Here is a 22,253-nt window from a genome sequence, read left to right on the forward strand (position 1 = left end):
ATAAAACTCTGAATAATGGTCTTTCTTTTATTTATTTTGTTGGTGGGATAATTGGGTATTGGAACATTTTTATTGTTATTGAAAGTAACAGCCATAGTGTAAAGTACTGCAAAGAAAAGGGAATTAGACACGGTCCTTGCTCCATGGCAGTTGGTGAATTGTCCTTGTAGCCTCTGTATATAATAATATACTAACCATAAGAAATAAATTGTATAAAGAGAAACAGGCCCTTATTTGCTTACAAATAAAAGATAGTTTGGTGAATTGATTCTTGACAATGAGTACACAGCAGGACTCCTCAAAGAATAGGCCTCTTGGCACTTTGCCACTCGCTAGCATGGATTTTCACCCTGTACCAAGGAGAGTTTGTGGAAGCTATACCTCCCCCCAATGGTGCCTTTATGAGCTCAGCAGCTGAGTACATTGTCACCTGTTTCTGTTCACTTTTGTACTTAGTTCTAAACAGAACAAAAGCAGAAGTTGGGTTCTTTGTGGGATAATGTCAAAATAAGGGGGAATGAAGGTAGTATTTATATTTTAAAACTGTTGTCATGTTGAACAGTCTGTGTTTGTGTATATGCATGTGTGTGTGAGTGTGTGTATGTGTATAAATAGGAAAAGCTTACATATCCAGGACCACTTGCCAACTCTCTTTGGAGTGTTCGTATGGTTCCTGTGCATAAAAAAAAAATCACCCAAAATAACTATTTTCAACTTCAGTCCAGAATTAGAAAGTGTTTCTAGCTTTACTGGATGGATATCTTAAATTTAAAGTGCTCTCTTTGTTTATCACAGAACTTACTCCTTGACTCCTCTACCCTAGTGTATGTAAAGATTTCTGGCCTTAACGGGTGTATGCCAGTAGCTATGTATGTATCTCCAGGGCAGATAACAATAGTACCTGGAACGAGTTATTGTGTTAACAGGGATGTTATGACAAGGACTTTGGCTAATCCTATTAGGCTCTATAAATATGTCTAAAGAACTGTAGCTTTCTTTTTTAAAAATACATTTAAAAATAATTTTAGTATGAATATTTTATCTCATAAGAATGTAGAGAATAGTACAGCAACCCCATGTACGCATCATGTAGCTTACACAACCATCAGCTTTTTGCTAATCTTAAAACCAGAATTTTTTTTTTTCATTTCCTACTTCATAGCATGATAGGGCTACAGACTGCTCTCGTAGTAAGGGTTTACGGTGTTTAGATGATTACTGAGACAAGTCTGGGTGATATAGAATTCTAATAAAAGTGTGATTCAAAGAGCAACCAAGTTTTTTTTTTTTTTTAATTATCTCAAACTTATGGAAGAATTGTGAGTATAATACATAGAAAATTTTTCTCAGCCATTTGATACTAAGTTTCCAACGTGATCCCTGAATACTTGAGTGTATTTCCTAAATACAAGGACATTCTCCTATGTAATTATAATAAGACCATGAAAATCAGAAAGCTAACACTGGCCTATTACTATCATCCTCGTATTCTATTTGAGTTTCACCATTTGTCCAAGAAAGGAACCAGTTTGGGATCGTGCGCCTTATTTGTTTGACATGTTCCTCATCAGTCTGGAAAAATTCCTCACTTTTTCCCTCACTTTCATGACCTTGACACTTGTGAAAATTACAGACCAGTTGTTTTGTGAAATGTCCCTCAATTTGGGATTGCCTGATGTTTCTTTATTATTAGATTCAGATTATGCGCATTGGTCAGGAATATCACAGAAATGATAGTGTGTGATCTTCTCATTGCCTCCAGTCAGGAAGCACATGATTTGATTTGTTACATTACTAATGATGTTTACTTTGGTTACTTGATTAAGATGGTTTCTACTAGGCTTTTCCAATTGTAGGTTTATTTTTGTTCTTTGTAAATAATAAGTATTTTAAGACTCTGAAAATACCCATTCCTCACCAGACTTTTAATTTATTCACTTATTTATATCAGTATGGATTCTTGTTTTCCTATTTTATGTAATAGGTTATAATTTGTTACTAACATTATAGTTTGATGCTCAAATTTTGCCAGATTTGGCCAGGAGGAACCCTTTCAAGCTAGCTTCTATGTCTAATGACATTTACTCACCATTTTTGAATATTTTCTTACTTTCTGACACAAGATGTTCCAAGCTTATCTTGTATAGAACCAAGTGCCTTTTGAAAAAAGCTTCAAGGTCTGAAGTGTGATTTGGGCTTTGTATTGTGGAAAGTATATGGCTTTTGTGGACACATTTTACTTAGCCTAATTTTATGGCATTTATCATTTCAGCGAGCATTTGGTAGGTACAGTACTTCTGAATTAGGCAGCAGGGAGATCTGCAATGCATGAATTAAGTCAGTGTTATCATTGTTAAATGTGAGCCAGGTAAATTCATAGTGTTAATAACAAGATGGAATTTTTAAAGAAAAACATCTAAACTTGAGGTTTCCTAAAAGAGGATTATATACTGTCTTGTGTTTTTAGAAGCCAGTCTACTGTTCCTACTGTTCCTGGAGGTTATTCAACAAGAAGTAAAATATCCTTTGCCTACATTGTAGAGGCGTAGATGGTAGAAAATAGATGTACAATCCCTCTTCTCAAAAAAATGGATATCTACATGATTAACCCAAATAAAATAAGCTTATAGGCCTTGAAGATAATTGAAATAAGACTGGATTTGTGTTTTAGCTCTGTTGCTTACTACTTTGGACAAATTTCTGAACATCTTTGAGATGTTCAGAATATATATATATCACTATCTGGAAAGTGAGAATGACACCTTCCATGGATCTTGTTAAGATTAGATAAACTTCTCGCTCTACGGCCTGGTAAATACAAGTGCTCTATAAACCCAAGGTCGTTCTGTTCCTGTTACAGATACGGTGGTAATGAGAGGTTGATCTAAGACAATGTGCCTATAAACTTTAATTTTCATGTGTAAACAGAGGATAATACATATTTCACAGGTTACTTTGAGAATTAAGTGAAATAATATGTGAAGAGGACTTCACAAATTCCAATACTGTATGCTACTATTAATTTGTATTAACGAAAGGGTTTTTTATATTGAGGGAAATATTTTAGGAGAGACAAACTGATTGAAATTTGGTTGAAAAGTGGGGAATAATGCTGGAAATGCTAATTTGAACCTTGCATATTGATTACAGATTCCAGTAGCTATTTTCTGGAATCATTTTGTACTTCTGTTATATTTTATGTTTCTGTAAGTAAATGTGGCATTTAAGTATAGCCTAAATTGTATGATGGAGCTTAGCAAGTATCAGATAATCAGTTTTGAGATCACTGCTTTTTTTTAAATCTATAAGCATTAGTAAAAGAAAATGGTTTATTTTCTTCTATCACATAGCAAAAGGAATGCTATAGTGACTGTAGCCCATGGTGTTAATGATCACGTGGGTATCAGACTTCAACTTTGTTTGCTGTTTGCTCTTGATAAATGGAAGATTTAATGGCACTAAATAGTATAGTTTTGACCATATATTTATTTTTTATTAACTTATTTTAATGTTTATTTATTTATTTATTTTTTTATTTAGTTTTGGGACAGAGAGAGACAGAGCATGAACGGGGGAGGGGCCGAGAGAGAGAGAGACACAGAATCGGAAACAGGCTCCAGGCTCTGAGCCATCAGCCCAGAGCCCGACGTGGGGCTCGAACCCACAGACCGCGAGATCGTGACCTGGCTGAAGTCGGACGCTTAACCGACTGCGCCACCCAGGCGCCCCAATGTTTATTTATTTTTTAAGGAGAGACAGAGTATGAGTGGGGCAGGGGCAGAGAGAGAGGGAGATACAGAATCGGAAGCAGGCTCCAGGCTCTGAGTTGTCAGCACAGAGCCCAATGTGGGGTCTAACTCACAAACCATGAGATCATGACCAGAGTGGAAGTCAGATGCTTAACTGAGCCACCCAGGCACCCCTGCCTTGGTTTCTTTATAAAACACCAAGGATATATGAACCAATGACATTTCTAGTGTATAAGAGGAATACTATTTTTGTATGAAGAATTTTTCTATGATTGTTAACTGAATCACAGAAAGTTAGAATTTGAAGATTATTTTAGAGATTTGTCATTTTACATATGGAATCTGAGGAATAGGGAAGTTGTTACTCGCCTCTTGTGAAATGGTACATGGTTCAGGAGTTGATAGTCATAGTATCTGTTATTTAAAAAAATTTTTATGTTTTATTTTTGAGAGAGAGACAAGACCGAGCGTGAGTGGGGAAGGGGCAGAGAGAGAGGGAGACACAGAATCCGAAGCAGACTCCAAACTCTGAGCTGTCAGCACAGACCCAGACAAGGGGCTCGAACCCATGAACTACGAGATCATGACCTGAGCTGAAGTTGGACATTCAACTGACTGAGCCACCCAGATGCCCCACTACCTATTTTTTAATAATCTGTGTTCATATTGCCTCTGAAAGTATGGTCAGTTCTGGTTTTTAATTTGGGGATTGGTAGGGTTTGTAGAAAGAGCACGGAATTGAAACAGTCCAGAAACTTAGGTTCTAACTGTGAGTCTGCCATGAACTTTTTGAGTAAGGTTAGGCAAGGCACTTATCTCAGTAGGTTCTTAAAAGCTCTTTTAACTCTGTATGCTTCTTTAATCATTATTTCCATTCCTTTTCTTGTAAAGTTTTGCTTTGCTGTTTGGTAAGTCTGATTAAATCATCTTGATCTTTTTAGGTTGATTATTCTAGACCTTCAGCAAAACACAGAAAAATAGCTACCTCATTTCGTGACACTTCTCTCAAAGACATTTTAGTGCTAGCATGCTCTCTTTTAAAAGAGGTAAGTTATTCAATAATTCAATATCCTACTTAGGGTATTTAGGAGATTTAAGTTCCAAAAGAATTTCAAATGAATCCCCCTTCCCCAACCCCCATTCTGTCTTTGGAAGAGTTGCTGTGAACAATCTTAATTTCAGTATAGTAGATTTCTACAGATCTGTAAGAGGTTTCCAAAAAATTCACTTTTATTTAATAGGGATATAATAAAACAAAATCCAAAGGGAATTTAGTAACCCATCTTTAGGTAGTAGTTTCATTGCCTTCCTGCTAATAGAGTATTTATTGCAGAAGCTGATTGAGACTTAGTTTATTTTAGTTGCTTGTATTTTAATGGGATGCAGATGAACAATGAAATGAGAGTAAGTTTTCCTAATTCATCAACTATTGATATTTATTCATAGGTGAGCCAAGACAGTTAACTTTAATGATTTCTTTGGGAAATAATATTTTTTCCATTTGCTACTTGGTGCCCTGTTCGAGCATTAGGGATAGTACAATTCATAATTACATTGTGTTTGCTTATAATATAGGGATTCCACCATGCTATTCAAGCTTTTTAATTGGTGTTGTATAGCATTTCCCAAAGTATGTTCCAGTTAGCAGCAGTTGCTAATTATTTCAGTTCTGTGGTATAGTAACATGATAACTTCTGGAGTTAGCCGGACGGAAAGACCCTTTATTATTTTTTCAATTAAATTTTTAAAAATGTTTATTTATTTTTGAGAGAGAAAGCATGAGTGGGGGAGGGGCAGAGAACAAGGGGGACAGAGGAGCTGAAGGGACTGTGTACTGACAGCTCAAGCTAATGTGGGGCTCGAACTCACAAACCATGAGATCATGACCTGAGCTGAAGTCTCAACCCACTGAGCCATCCAGGCTCCCCGACCTTCTATTATTTCAAAATTTTTCTTTTTGTATGGAAAATTTTAACATATACAAAAGAAAGTGGAAGAGTATTATGAACTCCCTTGGACCAATCAGCAAATTAAGCAGTAACAACTCATGACTAGTCTTGTTTCATCTCTGTACTTTTCTAACAACTTTCCTTTTTTTGTGTGTTATTCTTTAAGCAGAATCCTAACCTTCATATCATTTCCTCCACAAATATTTCACAGTGTGTCTTTAGTAGATATATCTATTTGGTTGTGTCAGAATGGATATTTGGGGTTGGGGGTTCAGGAAGTGGGGTATGGTCAGGATTATTCTCCAGAAGTTTGTTGAGTGTCTTTCATTCAGACAGCTTGACAACCTTTGTTAGCTGAATGTGGATCATTTATATGTGAAGTTCCCCCACTTGAAGAATAGTATATTTTCAGCTGTTCTAAGCAACCTTTGAGCTAATAAATCCCATAGATTTATACATTTGTGCTGTGTAAAGTATTTGTCCTCGAGTTACTTTTTATAACTTTAGAAGATGACCTACAGTTTGCAGTTAAGTGTAAAAAGTCTTATTCTCATTTGAGAAAATAAAACCTGAAAATAGTCTATTGTAGATTTTTGTTGATAGTGATTTTACAACTTTTTCTACTATATACAACAACATAACTTTGCAAACTTTTTTTCCTAATTCTAATTTGGCATTGAAGAGTTACTTACATTAGTGAACTGAGAATTTGTTTATTGACATGTTTCCTAATGTTTTACTTGACTTTCAACTTTTTTCAGGTGTTGGCCAAACCTTTAAATCTTCAGGATCAAGGTCAACAAAATCTAGTAATGCAGGTCTTGAAACTGGTCCTCAACTGCCTTAACTTTGACTTCATTGGCAGTTCAGCAGACGAATCTGCCGATGATCTTTGCACAGTGCAGATTCCAACAACCTGGAGAACAAGTAAGAAGAAAGTTTAGTGTGAGGCATGGCAGAGTAAAAGGCACAGAATTAAGAAGTAGAGTTGCCACATGTGCAGTTATCTCTAGTTTTTGTTAGACAATCAAAAAATTCAGAAAGATTTGTAACACAAGATATCTGCTGATACCCAGCAGTGAAATCTGTTTTCCCTAATTCATATTAAAGGAATTTCCATATTTTGATATTGGAAAATAGGAAAGATAGTTCTAGAGTTAGGGGGAAACAGGTTTGGGAAGGAAAATGAAGAGTTCTGTTTTGAAATGTTCAGATAAAGTGGGAAAGGCTATAACACTCGGCAAGAGAAAACATAGTTTTCAGTGTTAGGAAGAGAATGAAATTAGAGTAACTGACTTAGCAGAGCAGAATTGCAACTTCCTCTCACAGAGAAGGATACCAAGAAAAAGCAAGGTGATCTGCCCTCACACATTGTAGAAAGATGATTGCACTAGGGTATTCCTGAAGTCAGAAGTGAAGAACAGGGCTGAAAGGGCTTGGTAAAAAGTCTGTATTCTGCACAAAGTCCCCAGGATCTCCTCTACCACCTGTGCAATGAGGTGACCACCTTTTCCTTTTTCTTCCCGTGTGCACTTCCCTCTTATCTCCCAAGAGCAGACCTTTTTTCCTTGAGAAATTAAACTGGATATTCAGGGATTTAGATACAGTAGAGAAACACTACAGATTTTGTGAAAACTTCTAATATGGAAGTTCTGTTTTGAACTGTTTTAATCAAAACAAACACTTAAAAGAGACCTGGTATCCTTGGTATCATGGTGAATACATGAACTAACAAATGTAATAAAATTGCACAGACTACACACACACACACACACACACACACACACCCATATGTACATATATGAGTACATGTAAAAATGGGAAATATGAATAAGATTGATGAATTGTATCAATGTGATTTCCTGGTTGTAATACTGTACTGTAGTTTTGCAAGAACTTGCCTTTGGAGGAAGCTGAATAAAGTGCTCATGGAGTCTCTCTGTATTGTTTCTTGCAAATGCAGATGCATCTATAATTACCCCAAAAAGTTTTTGTTATTTTTTTCAAAAGGAGAGTTTAGTAGAAACAAAGTAAAGAGTAAGAGTGAACTTCAGAAAAGTATAGTTAATATCCCCAGGGAGATAAGAAAAGGGAACACATCCCTGAAACAAAAATAGGATATTGTTTTAAAAAGGCAAGTTCAGAAAATGTCCCAAGTATAAAAGACAGCTGCCAAAATAAAACATTTAGTAAAAGAGTTGGAAGGTAAAGTTAAGGAAATATCGCAGAAAGTAGAGCAAAAAAGAAGACAGAGATTTGATACGAGAAAAGAAAAATACAAGAATATTAGAGCATGAAACTAGGAGATCTGGCATCTGTTAGGAGTTTAAGAAAGAGGATAGGGGGGAAAAAACCCAGAAGAAAATTTGCAAACAGATAATATCAAAAAAAGTTCTCAGCACTGAGACATAAATTTTCAGATTGACAGGTCCCATCAAGTACCTATCATCATGAATGAAAAAAATAAATGCTAAACTTCACAATTATAATCATATGGGAATAATGATGATAAAAAGATCCTAAAATCTAACAGATGAAAAATAAGTTACTTACAAAGGATTGGGGTTAAGAATGATAATAGACTCCTCACTATTAGCACTGGAAGCTATAAGACAATGGAGTAATCTCCCCAGACTTCTGAAGGGAAATAATTTTCAAACTAGACTGAAATGTAGAACTAAGACATTTTGAGACATGCACATCCTCCTGGAATTTATCCCTTATGTATATGCTCTCTGAAAGTTACTTGATATACAAACCAAGAATGTGGAAGGTAAGGGGTTTGTGAAAAAGGAGCTTTAACACAAGATGACAATGAACAGACATAAAAAGAAGATAATTGTTTAACAAATTTAGAAACAACCAGTCCCAAGTTGAAGGCTTTAGGAGGTAGGGTAGGGGTGGGAATGGAAATTACAGGTTATTTGATGCTATTGATCATGTGGAAAATAGCATAAAGAACATTTTACAAATCGGTTGAGCATTTGGAAGGAATTAGTGACAGATCTACAACTAATCGCAGAAAAGATGCTATGATTAAATCCAGAGAGTGTTAGAAATATAATTATAGGGTACTCCTTGGCTCAGTTGCTAACATTATATAGCCATAATAAATGTAAACACTTAGAATTGATTTAATCTCAAATAGTTAATAATACTGGATGGTTGTTGAGAGAGGACAGATTGTGGTATGGGCTAAAGCCTCATCAGTTGTAACAGGAATTTATTTGATAGTTTAAGTAAAACAAATAAATATTCATATAGCATGTTATTTGGAAATATGTATGTAAGTGTAGATAAGAGTTGAAAGGTACTTGGAATGGGGTAAGGTATAGCTGTTTTTTATTATACACTTTTTAATATTCTTTTTGATACTGTTTGCATTTTTAAACATTTATATTACTTTAATACAAATGAAAATAGTGAGAAGATTCTCCCAGTAAGAACTGTAGATGCTTCATAAAAATAAGCAGCATTTTAGCTAATTGGTTTCTATCTCTGTATTATTTCATCTTTCAAAGGAAAATAGCTAGGAATTAAAAGGAATTAAAAAGGTATTAAGCCTAACTGGAAAGAGTGGCCACATGCAGAGGTCTTGGAGTTCTCATTTGTGTGATAAAGTCTTACTGATTACGTTAAGAATTGAAGTAATGCTTTAAGAAAATAATTTTTTTTTCAGTTTTCCTGGAACCAGAAACATTGGATCTTTTCTTCAATTTGTATCATTCACTTCCACCACTACTATCTCAATTAGTAAGTAAAACTCACTCATTATTTCATTAAAAAGTATCTATGATCTTTATCGAATGGTAGTATATATTTGTTGTAAAAATTTACATTCTTGATTGGGTTTACCTCTCAAGAAATTCTTATGTCTCCTGGGATTTATATTACTTAAGCTGTTTGTCCAATTCTGTGTAGTCACCAGTGCATTCCATTTGATGGGTGAACCCAGAACCTCTGACTCTTGATTTAGCTCCTGCCCAGAGCCAAGAAAACCTGTCAGCCTCTAAGTGTACCTTACTTTCTACCCAGTCCCCGTCCCTTCTTCTGGGCCTCAGTCCAGTAGTTGGCCATACCATCTGTTACCTTCCCTATTCCTCCCCTCTCTCTAACTCTTCTTCAACCGTCCATGCCCTAGGCTTGCCAGGCAGCCCCCATCAGTTATCTCTGAGTGAGAAACAAAGGGGATCTGCTCATGTGATTTTGTGTCCATCATTCCAGTTCATTTATTTTTTGAATTAAATTCTATCATGTACTTTAAAAATCTTAAAACTCTTTGGTTATAGAGTAACTTTGAGACTGTGAACCTGTCTTTGTGGAATCTACAACAGAGACCAGGCAAGACTGAAAAAAAAAAAAATAAAAGGAAAAAGTTGTCAGTTTAATATCTAAGCTTATAGATGTAAAGTTGGGGGATTCTGAAATTGCCATTTCATGAATAAAGATACTACAGACTTAAAGTACAAATCAGTGGTGTATTTGTTTAAATCTGTTATTGCCTAGAAGGGAGGAATAGACTTACAAAAATACTCTGCCTCTTTTTTTTTTTTTTTTTTTAAACATGTCTGCTCTCCCATCTAGAGTTTAAAGATTGTGGTTTTTAAACTGGGTTCCACAGGACACTCATGTTTCCAGATGGTGCCACAGAGTTTCAGGCTTCTGTCTTTTAACCAGAATAGTTTTGTTTTTAGTTGTTTAAAAACCATGGTTTCATGTATAATTATGTTTTGGAATAAAACAAACAAGCTACTGGTGCTTAAAAAATTAAGTGGGGAACAACTGCTTTAAGAGAAAGTAACTAGCATTTATTGGGCATGACCTACTATAAGGTGCTTATCTCACCTCATCCTCAGAGGGACCCTGCAGGGTAAGTGTTATTATCCTCACAATGTTGACAAGGAAATAGACCCATACTGGCTTAAAGGAATTTCTTTAGGGCAGCAAACTAAATAATGAAGCTGAGATTCAAACCCAGGTGTTTTTGGCCCCCAGACCCTGAGTATTGTTTTGTTTTTTGTTTTGTTTTGAGAGAGAGAGAGAGAGAGAGAGAGAGAGAGAGAGGCAGAGAGAGAGAGGAAGGGAGAGAATCTTAAGTAGGCTCCATGCCCAACATGGAGCCCAACGCAGGGCCTGATCCCACGACTATGAGATCGTGACCTAAGCTGAAAACAAGAGTAGGACGCTCAACTGACTGAACAACCCAGGAGCCCCACCCTGGATATTTTTGATACACTAGTGGTTCCCAAACCTTCTACACATCAAAATTGCCTGAGGAGTTTTTGGTTTTTCATTTGTTTAAAACAGTAAGGACTGTGGCCAACTAGAGAACATCTAAAAAGGCTGTCCTCTGATTCTTGTCCATGTTCTCACCTTTGTTAGGAGAGCCAGACATTATGTAAAGTCTCTTAATTGAAATATTTAAATATTTAGCCACTAATTCTATTTTTTTTTTTGTTTGTTTGTTTTATAAAGTGGACAAACAGACATATGTGGACCAAAACAAAACTTATGAGGGCCGTTTGGCCTGAAAAGTTGCCAGTTTTGGGCCATTCACTTAATGATCAAACAGGCTTAAAATGGTCTTCAGTAGTAGAATTAAGAACCCAAGTAGTAAAGTCCTCTGGTAAAGTATTAACTTTTGGAAGATAACTAGACCATTGATATTTTTTTGGAATTTTTGTAGAATATCTGATATTTCCAGCAGTATTCTCCAAATTGTGTCTCAAGATATTAATGGATGGTATGGGTAAGATGTACCATCACCAAATAAATTTGGGATATGCTGGATTAAGTAAAGTTACACCAAGTTACACTGAAGTAAAGTTCCCCCACTTACAGGATACCACAGTACAGAATGTACAGTATTTCTTAAACATACTCTACCAGAAAACCATATTTTCATTTTGGTAGAACACCTGTTTTATTGGTTCATGAACAGAGGTGGGCATAAGAAGCAACTGGGAGCCTTTTGAGTATGTCCAAGTTGCTCTGGCATACATATATGACAATATATTAAAAGAGAACACACACAAATAGAAATTTTAGTGGTGGAGTTAAAGGGTTATGGGTAGTGATGGTGATTGATGATGTGTAGCTTTCAGGGTTCCTAGATTCTATAATGCTTTTGTATCACAAAAATTAAAAAATATTTTTTATGTAAAGACTCGTGCTCCTTACATGTGGCCATAGTTACTTTTAAAATTGAAATGAATTTTGTTGTTCCTATTTTTAGGCACTTTCATGTTTAGTTCAGTTTGCTTCTACAAGAAGGTCCTTATTTAGCAGTCCTGAACGTGCCAAGTACCTTGGTAATTTAATTAAGGGAGTAAAAAGGATACTTGAAAACCCTCAGGTATTTATGAAGTAATTTAATTAATACTTAGTATATAGAAATACAGTTTTTCTGCTGAAAGGTGTGTAATAAACTCATGATTTGATTATGATTCTGGAAGAAACATGAACTGTCATATCCATCTTCCCTTGATCTCATTTATAGTAGAAATGGACAGTTTTTAAAAATGGATGCTTTCCTGATACACTTCTGTGTTTTTCCTTTTTTATTTTTTTCCATTTTTTTTAGGTGAATAAGAATAGAAGGTATATATCTTATTATGCTTCTGCTTTACACCATTGTACTGCATTTCTTTGCTTGCTTGTACTTCTTAAATTACTAAAGTAATTAATTTGGAGTTATATCTACCTTCTGAAGACTTAATATAAATCTGAATGTTAATATTGGAGTAAGTGGCTTTAAATTTTGAAATTATGTCTTTTTGCCCTCTTGTGGACAAATAAGAGTTTGTAGATTTAAAAACCTTTCCTATACATTAACTGCAATGTTCATTTCAGAGAATTGCAAAGCCATTATTAATTAGTGATTTTGACTGCCTCGATAACATGTTTTGTTTTGCTTTTTATTTTGTCTTTGGTTTAACATATGGATTTTAAAATGTTAAATGATTTAAGGAGATTTATCTGTCTCTTAGTTACTAATAACTTTTGAGAGGACATATAGTATCTGTACATAAAGAAAATTTGCTTGCTAGCTAAGGAGCAATTGATTTTGTATGTCATTCTCAGGAGTATTTTAGTATTTTAGGTGTTATGCTATTATTTTATTTTTTCAATGATAGCGGAATTAAGAAATTTACATGTTTTGTTGATAAATGGGATTTTACTAATGTATGTCAAAATTTTTAGTTGTTTAACTCACTGTCATCAATTAGTATGTGAAAGATAATATGGTAATATCAGATAATTGTTTTAATTGGTTTTCCAGCCTCCTCATGTTCATGTTTCATGTCTGTAAAAGTTGGCTTGAGTATTATATTATTTTAGAATTACAATCATGTAGTAAAAGATCTATTAGTATGAAGTATCTTTTTGTAATTTGTCCTTAATAATTAGATACTATTTTATATTTTCTTGGAGCTCATATGAATGAAATTTCTTAGAAACTCTTTGAGTTTTAAACATATACTCTTTGAAGTCTCTGTCATGCCAGCTACAATGCAAACAAAATGTTCAAACTTTTATAAAGATAACACTGGTGTCCTATCTTCAAGGAGCTCTCACAGACAACTGGGGGGCCTCTTTCTTGGTCTTCCTTTTTAACCTTTCCTTCTCTGAGGTTACCTCTGTGTCTTATAGTATTTCTGCTAGACTTTCTGCCCTACGTTGTAATAATTGTTTTGAATGACTTTACTTAGGGACAAGGAGTTGCTTGAGGGCTCAATGCCTATAGGTACTCAATAAATATTTATTGAATTAAAAGAAATTTCTGTTGTGTGTGCACAAATACCATTTAAGTTCATCAGTTGGTATTGCTCTTTTCCAGGGTTTCAAGAACCCATTCTTAATTTTCATCTTAAATATTTTTCAAGTCTTCTACTGACTTGTGTTTAAGCCACAGTACACATACACGTGCACACACACAGACATGTACGCACACATGCACATTTTTTCTGTAATACACTGGGTTCCTAAACATGATTTAGTCATCACAGAGGAAAGCTTTTTCCAGATCCTCTACTTTGGATTCCTTATTTTAGTCATTGATGCCAACATTAAATCCAACAGGAATCATTTGTTTTCTTTCATTAATGATGTACTCAGGTGACACAAAGTACCATATGTACCCATGAAAACCGGAAAACTTAATAAAATACTCTTGGAATTTTAGTGATAAGTCATTAGCTTGGTTTGTTTTTAAGTATTTTAAAAAGCCTTTCTTTTTGTCTCATAATTTAGGGTTTGTCTGATCCAGGTAATTATCATGAATTTTGCCGATTTTTGGCTCGTTTAAAGACAAATTATCAGCTGGGAGAATTAGTTATGGTGAAGGAATATCCTGAAGTTATCAGATTGATTGCTAACTTTACCATTACTAGCCTGCAGGTAAATAAAAACATATAATTGATGTTAAACAGTAGATACTTTTTAGGACAATTTCTTGGTAAGATTTGGTGGGGACTTTCAACATTTGTTAGAGTGCTTTGCTAAAAATACTTATTCCAGGGTTTTAGGTGAAAGTTCATTGTAACATTTTATAATAAACATTTAGAGGCTGAGTATCTACTAAAGAATGAGTTGAGAAGCTATAGTAAAATTTATGTGAAGAAATAAAAGCCGTTTTTTAAAGATTTTTTTTTAGAAAATTCTTTTTATAAGTTGGGGGGAAGCTTTAAAACCACATTTTCCACATGATATGAACTCAAAAATATTCATGGAAAGATTAGACGGAAGCACACCAACTTTTAATAGCGATCACCCTTGGGTGGTAGAATGAGAGATTATTGGTTTCTTCTTTATGCTTTTTTGCATTTATTTACAAAATTTGCTATGTTAATGATGATTGGTTATATGATCAGAATAGAAGTTAATTTTAAAGTCTGTGTTTAGTAATTTTGTTTAGAAAATCTGTGTTTAGTAATTCTGTCTTATTAATTCTTAATTCTAAGAAGATATGTCATTTTAAATAACGTTTGCTTTATTTCTTTGTAGCATTGGGAATTTGCTCCCAACAGTGTTCATTATTTATTAACTCTGTGGCAAAGGATGGTAGCATCAGTTCCTTTTGTGAAATCAACTGAGCCCCACTTATTAGACACTTATGCACCAGAAATCACGAAGGCCTTTATCACTTCTCGCTTGGAATCTGTTGCCATAGTTGTGAGGTATTGAAAACTAAATGTTTCTGTTGTATTTTTATCTTTTGCATCTTAGAATTTAAAAAATTTGAGGTATAATTTACCTAGTGTAAAATCACCCTTTTTAGTGAATAGGTCTATGAGTTCTGACACGTGCATATAGTTGTATAACTACCATTACAGTCAAGATAGAGACTAGTTTCATCACACCAGAAAGTTCTTCTGTGTCCCTTATAGTCAGTCCTTTCTCCACCCTCAGACTCTGGCACTTACTTATTTGTTCTGTTTTCCTATAGTTTTTGCCTTTTTAGAATGTTGTATAGATATAATATATAGCCTTTTAGTTCAGCTTCTTGCACTTGACATAATGTATTTGAGATTCCTCCATGTTGCATCAGGAGTTCTTAAAATTTATTGCTGAATGGTATTTCATTTCCTGGATATGTCAGTTTGTTTATCCATTCACTCGTTGATGGACATTTGGGTTGTTTCCATTTTTGTCAATTATGAATAAAACAGCTGTAAACATTGCTGTGCAGGTTTTTGTGTGAACATAAGTTTTTATTTCTCTTCGGTAAATGTGTAGGTGGCAGATTTCTGGGTTGCATGGTGAGTGTGTGTTTTACTTTATAAGAAACTGCCAAACTGTTTTGCAAAGTGGCATTCCCACCAGCAATGTATGAGAGACCTAATTGCCCTTTATTCTCATCGGCACTTGATATTGTCAATTTTTTTTTTAAATTTTAGTCATTCTAATAGGTGTGTAGTGGTACCTCATTTGGGGTTTAATTTGCATTCTCTTAATGACCAATATTATTTACCATTTGTATATATTATTTGGTAAAGCACCTGTTAAATTTGTTGCCCTTTTTTAAAATTGGGTTGTTTATTATATTGAGATTTAAGAGGTCTATATATGAGATCACAAATCTTTTTATTGTATATGTTTTGTAAATATTATCTTTTAATCCATAGCTTGCCTTTTCATTTCCTTCACAGTCTTTCAAAGAAGTTTGAGAGTTAAGTGAAGTTCAATTCATCTTTTATTTTTTCTTTTACAAGTTTTATAGTTTTAGAATTTACATTTACTTCTGTGATCCATTTCGAGTTAATTTTTATATGAGATAGCTTGAAGTTATTTTTTGTTTTTTTGTTTTTTTTATGGGTGACCAATTATCCCAGCATCATTTGTGGAGAAGACTATCTCTTCTCCATTGTATTGCCTTTATACTGTTTTCAAAAATTAATTGACCACACGTGTGCTTTCTGGACTCTGTTCTCATTAATCTATATATTTTTCCTTCTGCCAATACCCTGTCTTGAATACAGTAGCCCTATAAGCTTTGAAATCAGGTAGTGTGAGTCTTTTACCTTGGTTTCCCTTTTTCAGTTGTTTTGGTTTTTTTACTTCCTTTGCTTTCCCATGTAAACTTTAGGATTATCTTGTATCTATAAAAAATCTTGCTGAGATTTTGATTAGGATTGCTTTAAATTTGTAGATTAACCTGGGGGAAGAATTGATACCTCGGCAGTATCAGGTCTTTCAGTCAATAATCATGTTTATCTTTTAATTTATTTAGCTCTTTTGTGATTTCTTTGCTTAGTGTTGTGTTGTATTAAGCCTTCAGATTTTATATATGTTTAATTAGGTTTAATGAATTAGATTTTTTTCTGATTTCTTTGGAACATGCAGTTTTTTAAATGTCAAGTTCCAGTTGTTCATTGCTGGTAATTAGTAATGTGGTTGAGTTTTGTATATTGACCCTGTTATGCTAGGACCTTGGTAAACTCATCTGTAAGTAATTGTAGCTTTTTTTATGGTTTCTTTGGGATTTTTCATGTGTACAATCATGTCGTCTTCGAACATAGGCATTTTATCTCTTTCCAATCCATTTGTCTTCTTTTTCTTTATCCATGATGGAATTTTTGTTTAACATAAAGTTTATTTGTAGTGAATAGAAGCTTATCACATTTAAAAAATGTATATCATATCCTAATGTTGGCTGTGAACCTGTTCTTATATATTTGCAGAGATAATTTAGATGATCCACTGGATGACACTGCTACTGTGTTTCAGCAGCTCGAACAGTTGTGCACTGTCAGCAGATGTGAATATGAAAAGACGTGCACTCTTCTTGTACAGTTGTTTGACCAAAATGCGCAGAATTACCAAAAGCTTCTTCATTCAGCTTCTGGGATAACTGTGGACATGGCAATTCAGGAAGGTCAGTAAACTTTGTATGACTATATATGGTATTATGTTGAATTTTAAGTAGCTTCATTAATCACTTTAATACTTTTACTGCAAATTATTTTTATGTATTTCCCCCAATTCCTCGTCCTCTAATAAGCCATTAATTTTGTTAGCCTTCTGGGTATTTTGGTTGCCTGGTGGTTAATTTTCAGTTCTCATTTATAAGATACATGGGAAGTATTTCTCTGGAATCGGTATCAAGGAAAGCTGATAATGGTATTTGAGTAGAGTTCATTAACTTGTAACTATCTTTTAACTAATCATGTTTTCTTCTTTGCTATAGTTGACTGCAAATTCAAAGCCCAATTTCATCCAATAAAAAATTGTGTAAGACCTCATTATGGTTTTGCATTTGTGTATTATCCTTCACTATGGCTTTAGTTTACTATTACATTTGAATCCTCACTTTCCTCATTATTTTTCTTTAATGCTTTATTGAAGGAGGGTTTATTTATTTCTGAATGTCCCTTTAAATCCTTTCAGGAACATTGCAGGGAATAAAATTAAATAAATATATTTTTCACATTTTTAAAAAATGAAATGAATATGAGAATGGAACTGACTTTATCCATTTCTAAAAGAAGACACTTTAATTATGGTTCCAGAATGTTTTTCTTTTATGTTTTTTTTCCTTTTATTGTTTCGGGAAGTGAGTGGTAAGGGATGATAGACTCCGTGATTTCCTATCTAAACTCTTTTCAAAACATTGTTTAAAAGATTATCTTTTACTTTTATATAATGTCTTAAAATGTCTTTTATTATCTGTTTTTGTTTTTGTGTTTGGAGTCACACATTAAAAAACTGCTGACGGGCTACATAGTGGAGTAGTTAGCCTCTACTTCAAATAATCTCTCTTATTAAGATCTCATTATTTATAAATTAAATTAAGGAGCAATATTTTTGCAGCATTTTAGTCTTTTCATGGTTGATTCCTTCCTTCAGAGTTTTCAAAATTATTAAATATTAAATACGTACAAAAGGCTGTGTATACAGCAGGTCACTTAACAGACTGAGCCACCCAGGCACCCCTGTTATTATTCTTTTACTGTCTGTAGGATCTGAAATGATTTTCCCTTCATTCTTTCTCTTTTAACGGAAGTATACTTAACATGCAGTGTTACTATTTTCAGGTGTACAACATAATGATTTGATATTTGTACATAATGTGACATGATCATCATAGCAAGTCTTAGTTAACATCTGTCACCATACATAGTTACAAAATTATTTTCTTCTTGTGATGAAAACTTTTAAGATCTGCCCTCTTAGCAGCTTCCTGATATGCAGTACAGTATTAACCATAGTCAACATGTTGTACATTGCATCCCGATGACTTAGTTTATAACTGGAATTTTTTATTTTTTGACCTTGTTTACCCATTTTACCCACCCATCTCTCATTTTTGATAATGACAGTTGTTGCCTGTTTTTCTTTCTCCCTTAGATATTTATCAATTTTGTTAATCTTTTCAAAGAACCAACTTTTAGTTTCGTTGATTTTCTTTATTGTTTGTTCAGTTTTTATTTCATAAGCTGTTTTAGTTTTATTATTGTCTGTTTTATACATTTGATTTTGTTTGGTCTCTCCTCCCCCCCCCCCCCCCACCCATTTTTAGATAAAGGTTTCACATCTTTGAGTTTTAGATTTTTGTATTTTTCTTTTTTTTTTAATGTTTATTTATTTTTGAGACAGAGAGAGACACAGCATGAACAGGGGAGGGTCAGAGAGAGAGGGAGACACAGAATCTGAAACAGGCTCCGGGCTCCGAGCTGTCAGCACAGAGCCCGATGCAGGGCTTGAACCCACGGACCATGAGATCATGGTGAGATCATGACCTGGGCTGAAGTCGGACGCTCAACCGACTGAGCCACCCAGGCGCCCCTAGATTTTTGTATTTTTCTAATAAAAACATTTAAAGTTATAAATGTCATTGTTAAGCATTGTTTTAGCTGCATCTCATGAATTTTGATGCTTTATTTTTGTAATCATTTAGTTAAAAATATTTTCCAATCTGTATTTCTTTATTAATGCATGGATTATTTGACAAGTGTATGCCTTTTATTTCCAAATATTTGGGGTTTTCTTAGTTATCTTATTGTTACTGATTTCTAATTTAATTCTACCTTGGCCAAATACTATTTTCTGGGATTTCAAACCTTTTAAATTTATTGAGACTTTTTTTATGACCTAGCCTATAGTGTGTCCTGGTAAACATACCATGTACCCTTGAAAATAAGATGGACTTTACCATTTGGGATATCAATTTGTAAATAGAAATTAAGTCAAGATGGTTTCTAGTGTTGTTCAGATATTCTTTGTCTTTACTGATTTTTTGTTTTGTTTTGATCTGTTTCTATTATTTACAGAGAGAGGTGGTATAATCTCCAAATATGATTGTGGAATTTGCTATACTACTTTTGTCAATTTTTGCTTCTATAGAAGTAAGACATCTATAAATATAGACATCTATAATTGTTTTGTCTTTTCTGTTAATTGATTCTTTAATCTTGAAATGTGTCTTATCAGATATTACCATAGCCAGTGCCTTCTCATGCTTTCCATTTACACGGTATATCCTTCTCCATCCATTTACTTTCAATCTGTCTGTGTCTTGATATTTAAAGTACATCTCTCAGACAGTATATCGTTCTTCCTTTTTAAAAAACCTATTCTGACCATCTTGTCTTATAACTGGAGTGTTTAGTCCATTAACTAAATGGGGTGGAGGGGCTCTACCAACTCAACACCATGTGAACTAGTTCCTTAGAATGAGGTTCTTTATATCATACTGGTAGTCTAGTAAGGCTGCAAATCATGCGAGGTCTGACTTGAGAGTTTTTTCCTCCTCTCTACCTCATGTTAAAGTCAGGTCAGAAAAGTTTCTCTATTGTCTTTCTCTGTGAAGGGCAGGTTTTTTCCCCCTCCAGTTCCTTTTTTTTTTTTTTTTTTTCACTAAGAGTGAGTTTCTTGTTGGACTCCTCACATTGGGCATACCCTAGGCTTTCCATTGGCCTTCAGGGAAAAATTCAAGTTCTCTAGTTGTTTCCATGCTTATGTCTCTAAATTTTAGCCCTCACATTTTTTGGCCTTTGAGTATTTATTTTACTTCATCAGCTCAGAAGTACATTTGGTGCCTTTGTGCAAATTAGACAAATACAGATGTAACATAGAGTGCACAGAATGGTGAGTAGCGCACAGGCTAAATTTTCATCCCTTCTTGTCTTTTTAGTTACGTATCTTTTTATAGCTGTGGTTGCCCTTTAAGCCTGTGTTGTAGTATTTTTAAAACTTTGTTTTTGTCTAATGACTCAATGCTATCCCATGTAGTATCTTTTCAGATTTGTTTTCTACATTAATTCAGATTATGTTATGTTATAATTTGGTTTGTGTTTGGCCAGCTACCAATAAAATCATATTTTTCTTTTTAGTTTATATCCCAAATAGTGTTTGCTTCTTTAATAGTAAAGAATTAGTAGTTTTCACTTCATTGTGGTCAGCTTGATGCTCTGAAAGGCTTTTCAGCTGCAAAACAGCTCCTGGATAAACTTTTTAATGCATTGCTGGACTTGAAATAAGTTCATGAAGTTTTTGACGTTCCTTCTCCTCCCCTGTGCTGCTCTACACTCCTCTGTCCCCCCACCTCTTCTCATTATTTCTCTCTCTCAAAAAAAAAAAAAAAAAAAAAAGAACTTTAACCAGAATGGAACTAGTCAATAGCAAACAAGGGCAAAAGGCAGTATTGCTTTCAAAGGCAAATTATCAACAGCAGTGATTAAATTGGTGGCAAAGCCTTAGGCCAGTAGCAAGGTAGGTGTACTGAACTTAAGATTCTTCTATTAAGTTGGACGCTTCAAAGGGGATAAAGTGGTCCCAAATTATTAGAGCCCGTTGGCTTCCAGCAAAATAGCAAATTAAAATCTTCTCTGACAAATAGCAACCATAATTTAGGGCCTCGAGAATCCTGCAGATTAAGATCAACCAAATGAGTGTTCATAATTTAAAAAATAGTGAGCACACAAATAATGAAACAAGACATCATGAATGAGCATTGAGAGAAACAATAAATTGTATATTCGATTTGGATCTCCCAGAGGACTTAAGATATTATAATTGGATAGGAATGTAAAATAATTCTGCATGAAATGTGTAAAGAAAAAAAAAATAGAATCACAATGAGCAAAAAAGAATATGAAAAATGACCAGACAGACTGAAGAAGACTCAAGTAAAATCTTTATTATTGAAGACAAATTTTTGTGACCTGAAATTTAATGAATGTATTGAACAGTAAGTTGGATCTAGCTGAGAAAAGAATTCTCAAATTGGCAGTTAGGTTTGAAGAAATTTTCAAGAAAGTGGAGAAACCAGGAAAGTGAGAAAATTAAAAGAGAAATTAAAGGGTGGGATGAAAGTTCAGGATATCAAATTCAGTCCCAGAAAAACAGAATAGAGAAGATGGAACAGAGGCAATAACTGAAGATACTCTAAGAGTTTTTCTGAATGAAGACATGAATCCACCAGTATAGCAAACCCAACGTTTATCAGCCAAAACCAAAAAACAGCATTTTAGTCAGACTACATAGTCCCAAAGACAGAAAATCTAAAAAGCTGCTTGAAAAGTATGAAATAGACTGATAAACTCACTTCTCAACAGTAAAAATGTAAGCCAGAAGATGGTAGAATAATATTTTTTAAAAATTGTGCCAAAATAACAACAATCCTATAATTACATGTTAGCTGAAGTATCTTTCAAGAACAAGGATGAACAAAAGACATTTTCTACCAGTAGAAAACCAGAAATGTTTTCTACCAGTAAATCTTTGCTAAAGTACTTCATTAAAAGTTTTCATCAGCAAAATGAAAAAGTAACCTACACAATGGGAGAAAGTGTTTGCAAACATGTATCTGATGAAAGGTTAATATCCAAAATATGTAAAGAACTAATATAACTCAGCAACAACAGGTACATCAAAAGGTATTCAACATCACTAAACGTCAGGGAAAAGCAAATCAATGAGAGGCCACCTCACACCTGTTAGAATGGCTTTTATCCAAAAGACAAGAGAAAACAAGTGTTGACAAAGATGTGAAGAAAAGGCAACCATTGTACACTGTCAGTGGGAATGTAAATTGGTGCAGCCGCTATGGAAA

General features: G+C 34.1%; 1 protein-coding gene across 3 annotated transcripts in view; it reads left to right on the top strand.

The window, feature by feature from the left end:
- The window catches only part of RANBP17 (RAN binding protein 17), a 327,575-nt gene that overhangs the window by 24,372 nt on the left and 280,950 nt on the right, over positions 1 to 22,253 (top strand). For 2 of the 3 annotated variants that reach the window (XM_040444804.1, XM_040444813.1), the window contains exons 6-12: positions 4,691 to 4,795; positions 6,460 to 6,625; positions 9,378 to 9,451; positions 11,934 to 12,053; positions 13,952 to 14,098; positions 14,705 to 14,877; positions 16,882 to 17,075. In XM_040444804.1, coding sequence (XP_040300738.1) covers positions 4,691 to 4,795; positions 6,460 to 6,625; positions 9,378 to 9,451; positions 11,934 to 12,053; positions 13,952 to 14,098; positions 14,705 to 14,877; positions 16,882 to 17,075 — 979 coding nt within the window. The remainder of the gene's footprint in view (positions 1 to 4,690; positions 4,796 to 6,459; positions 6,626 to 9,377; positions 9,452 to 11,933; positions 12,054 to 13,951; positions 14,099 to 14,704; positions 14,878 to 16,881; positions 17,076 to 22,253) is intronic. The other variant, XM_040444823.1, reaches the window with a different exon arrangement.

This window comes from Herpailurus yagouaroundi, unplaced genomic scaffold (genome assembly GCF_014898765.1).
Source record: "Herpailurus yagouaroundi ecotype Mexico unplaced genomic scaffold, PumYag 29, whole genome shotgun sequence".
Classification (NCBI taxonomy): Eukaryota; Metazoa; Chordata; class Mammalia; order Carnivora; family Felidae; genus Herpailurus; species Herpailurus yagouaroundi.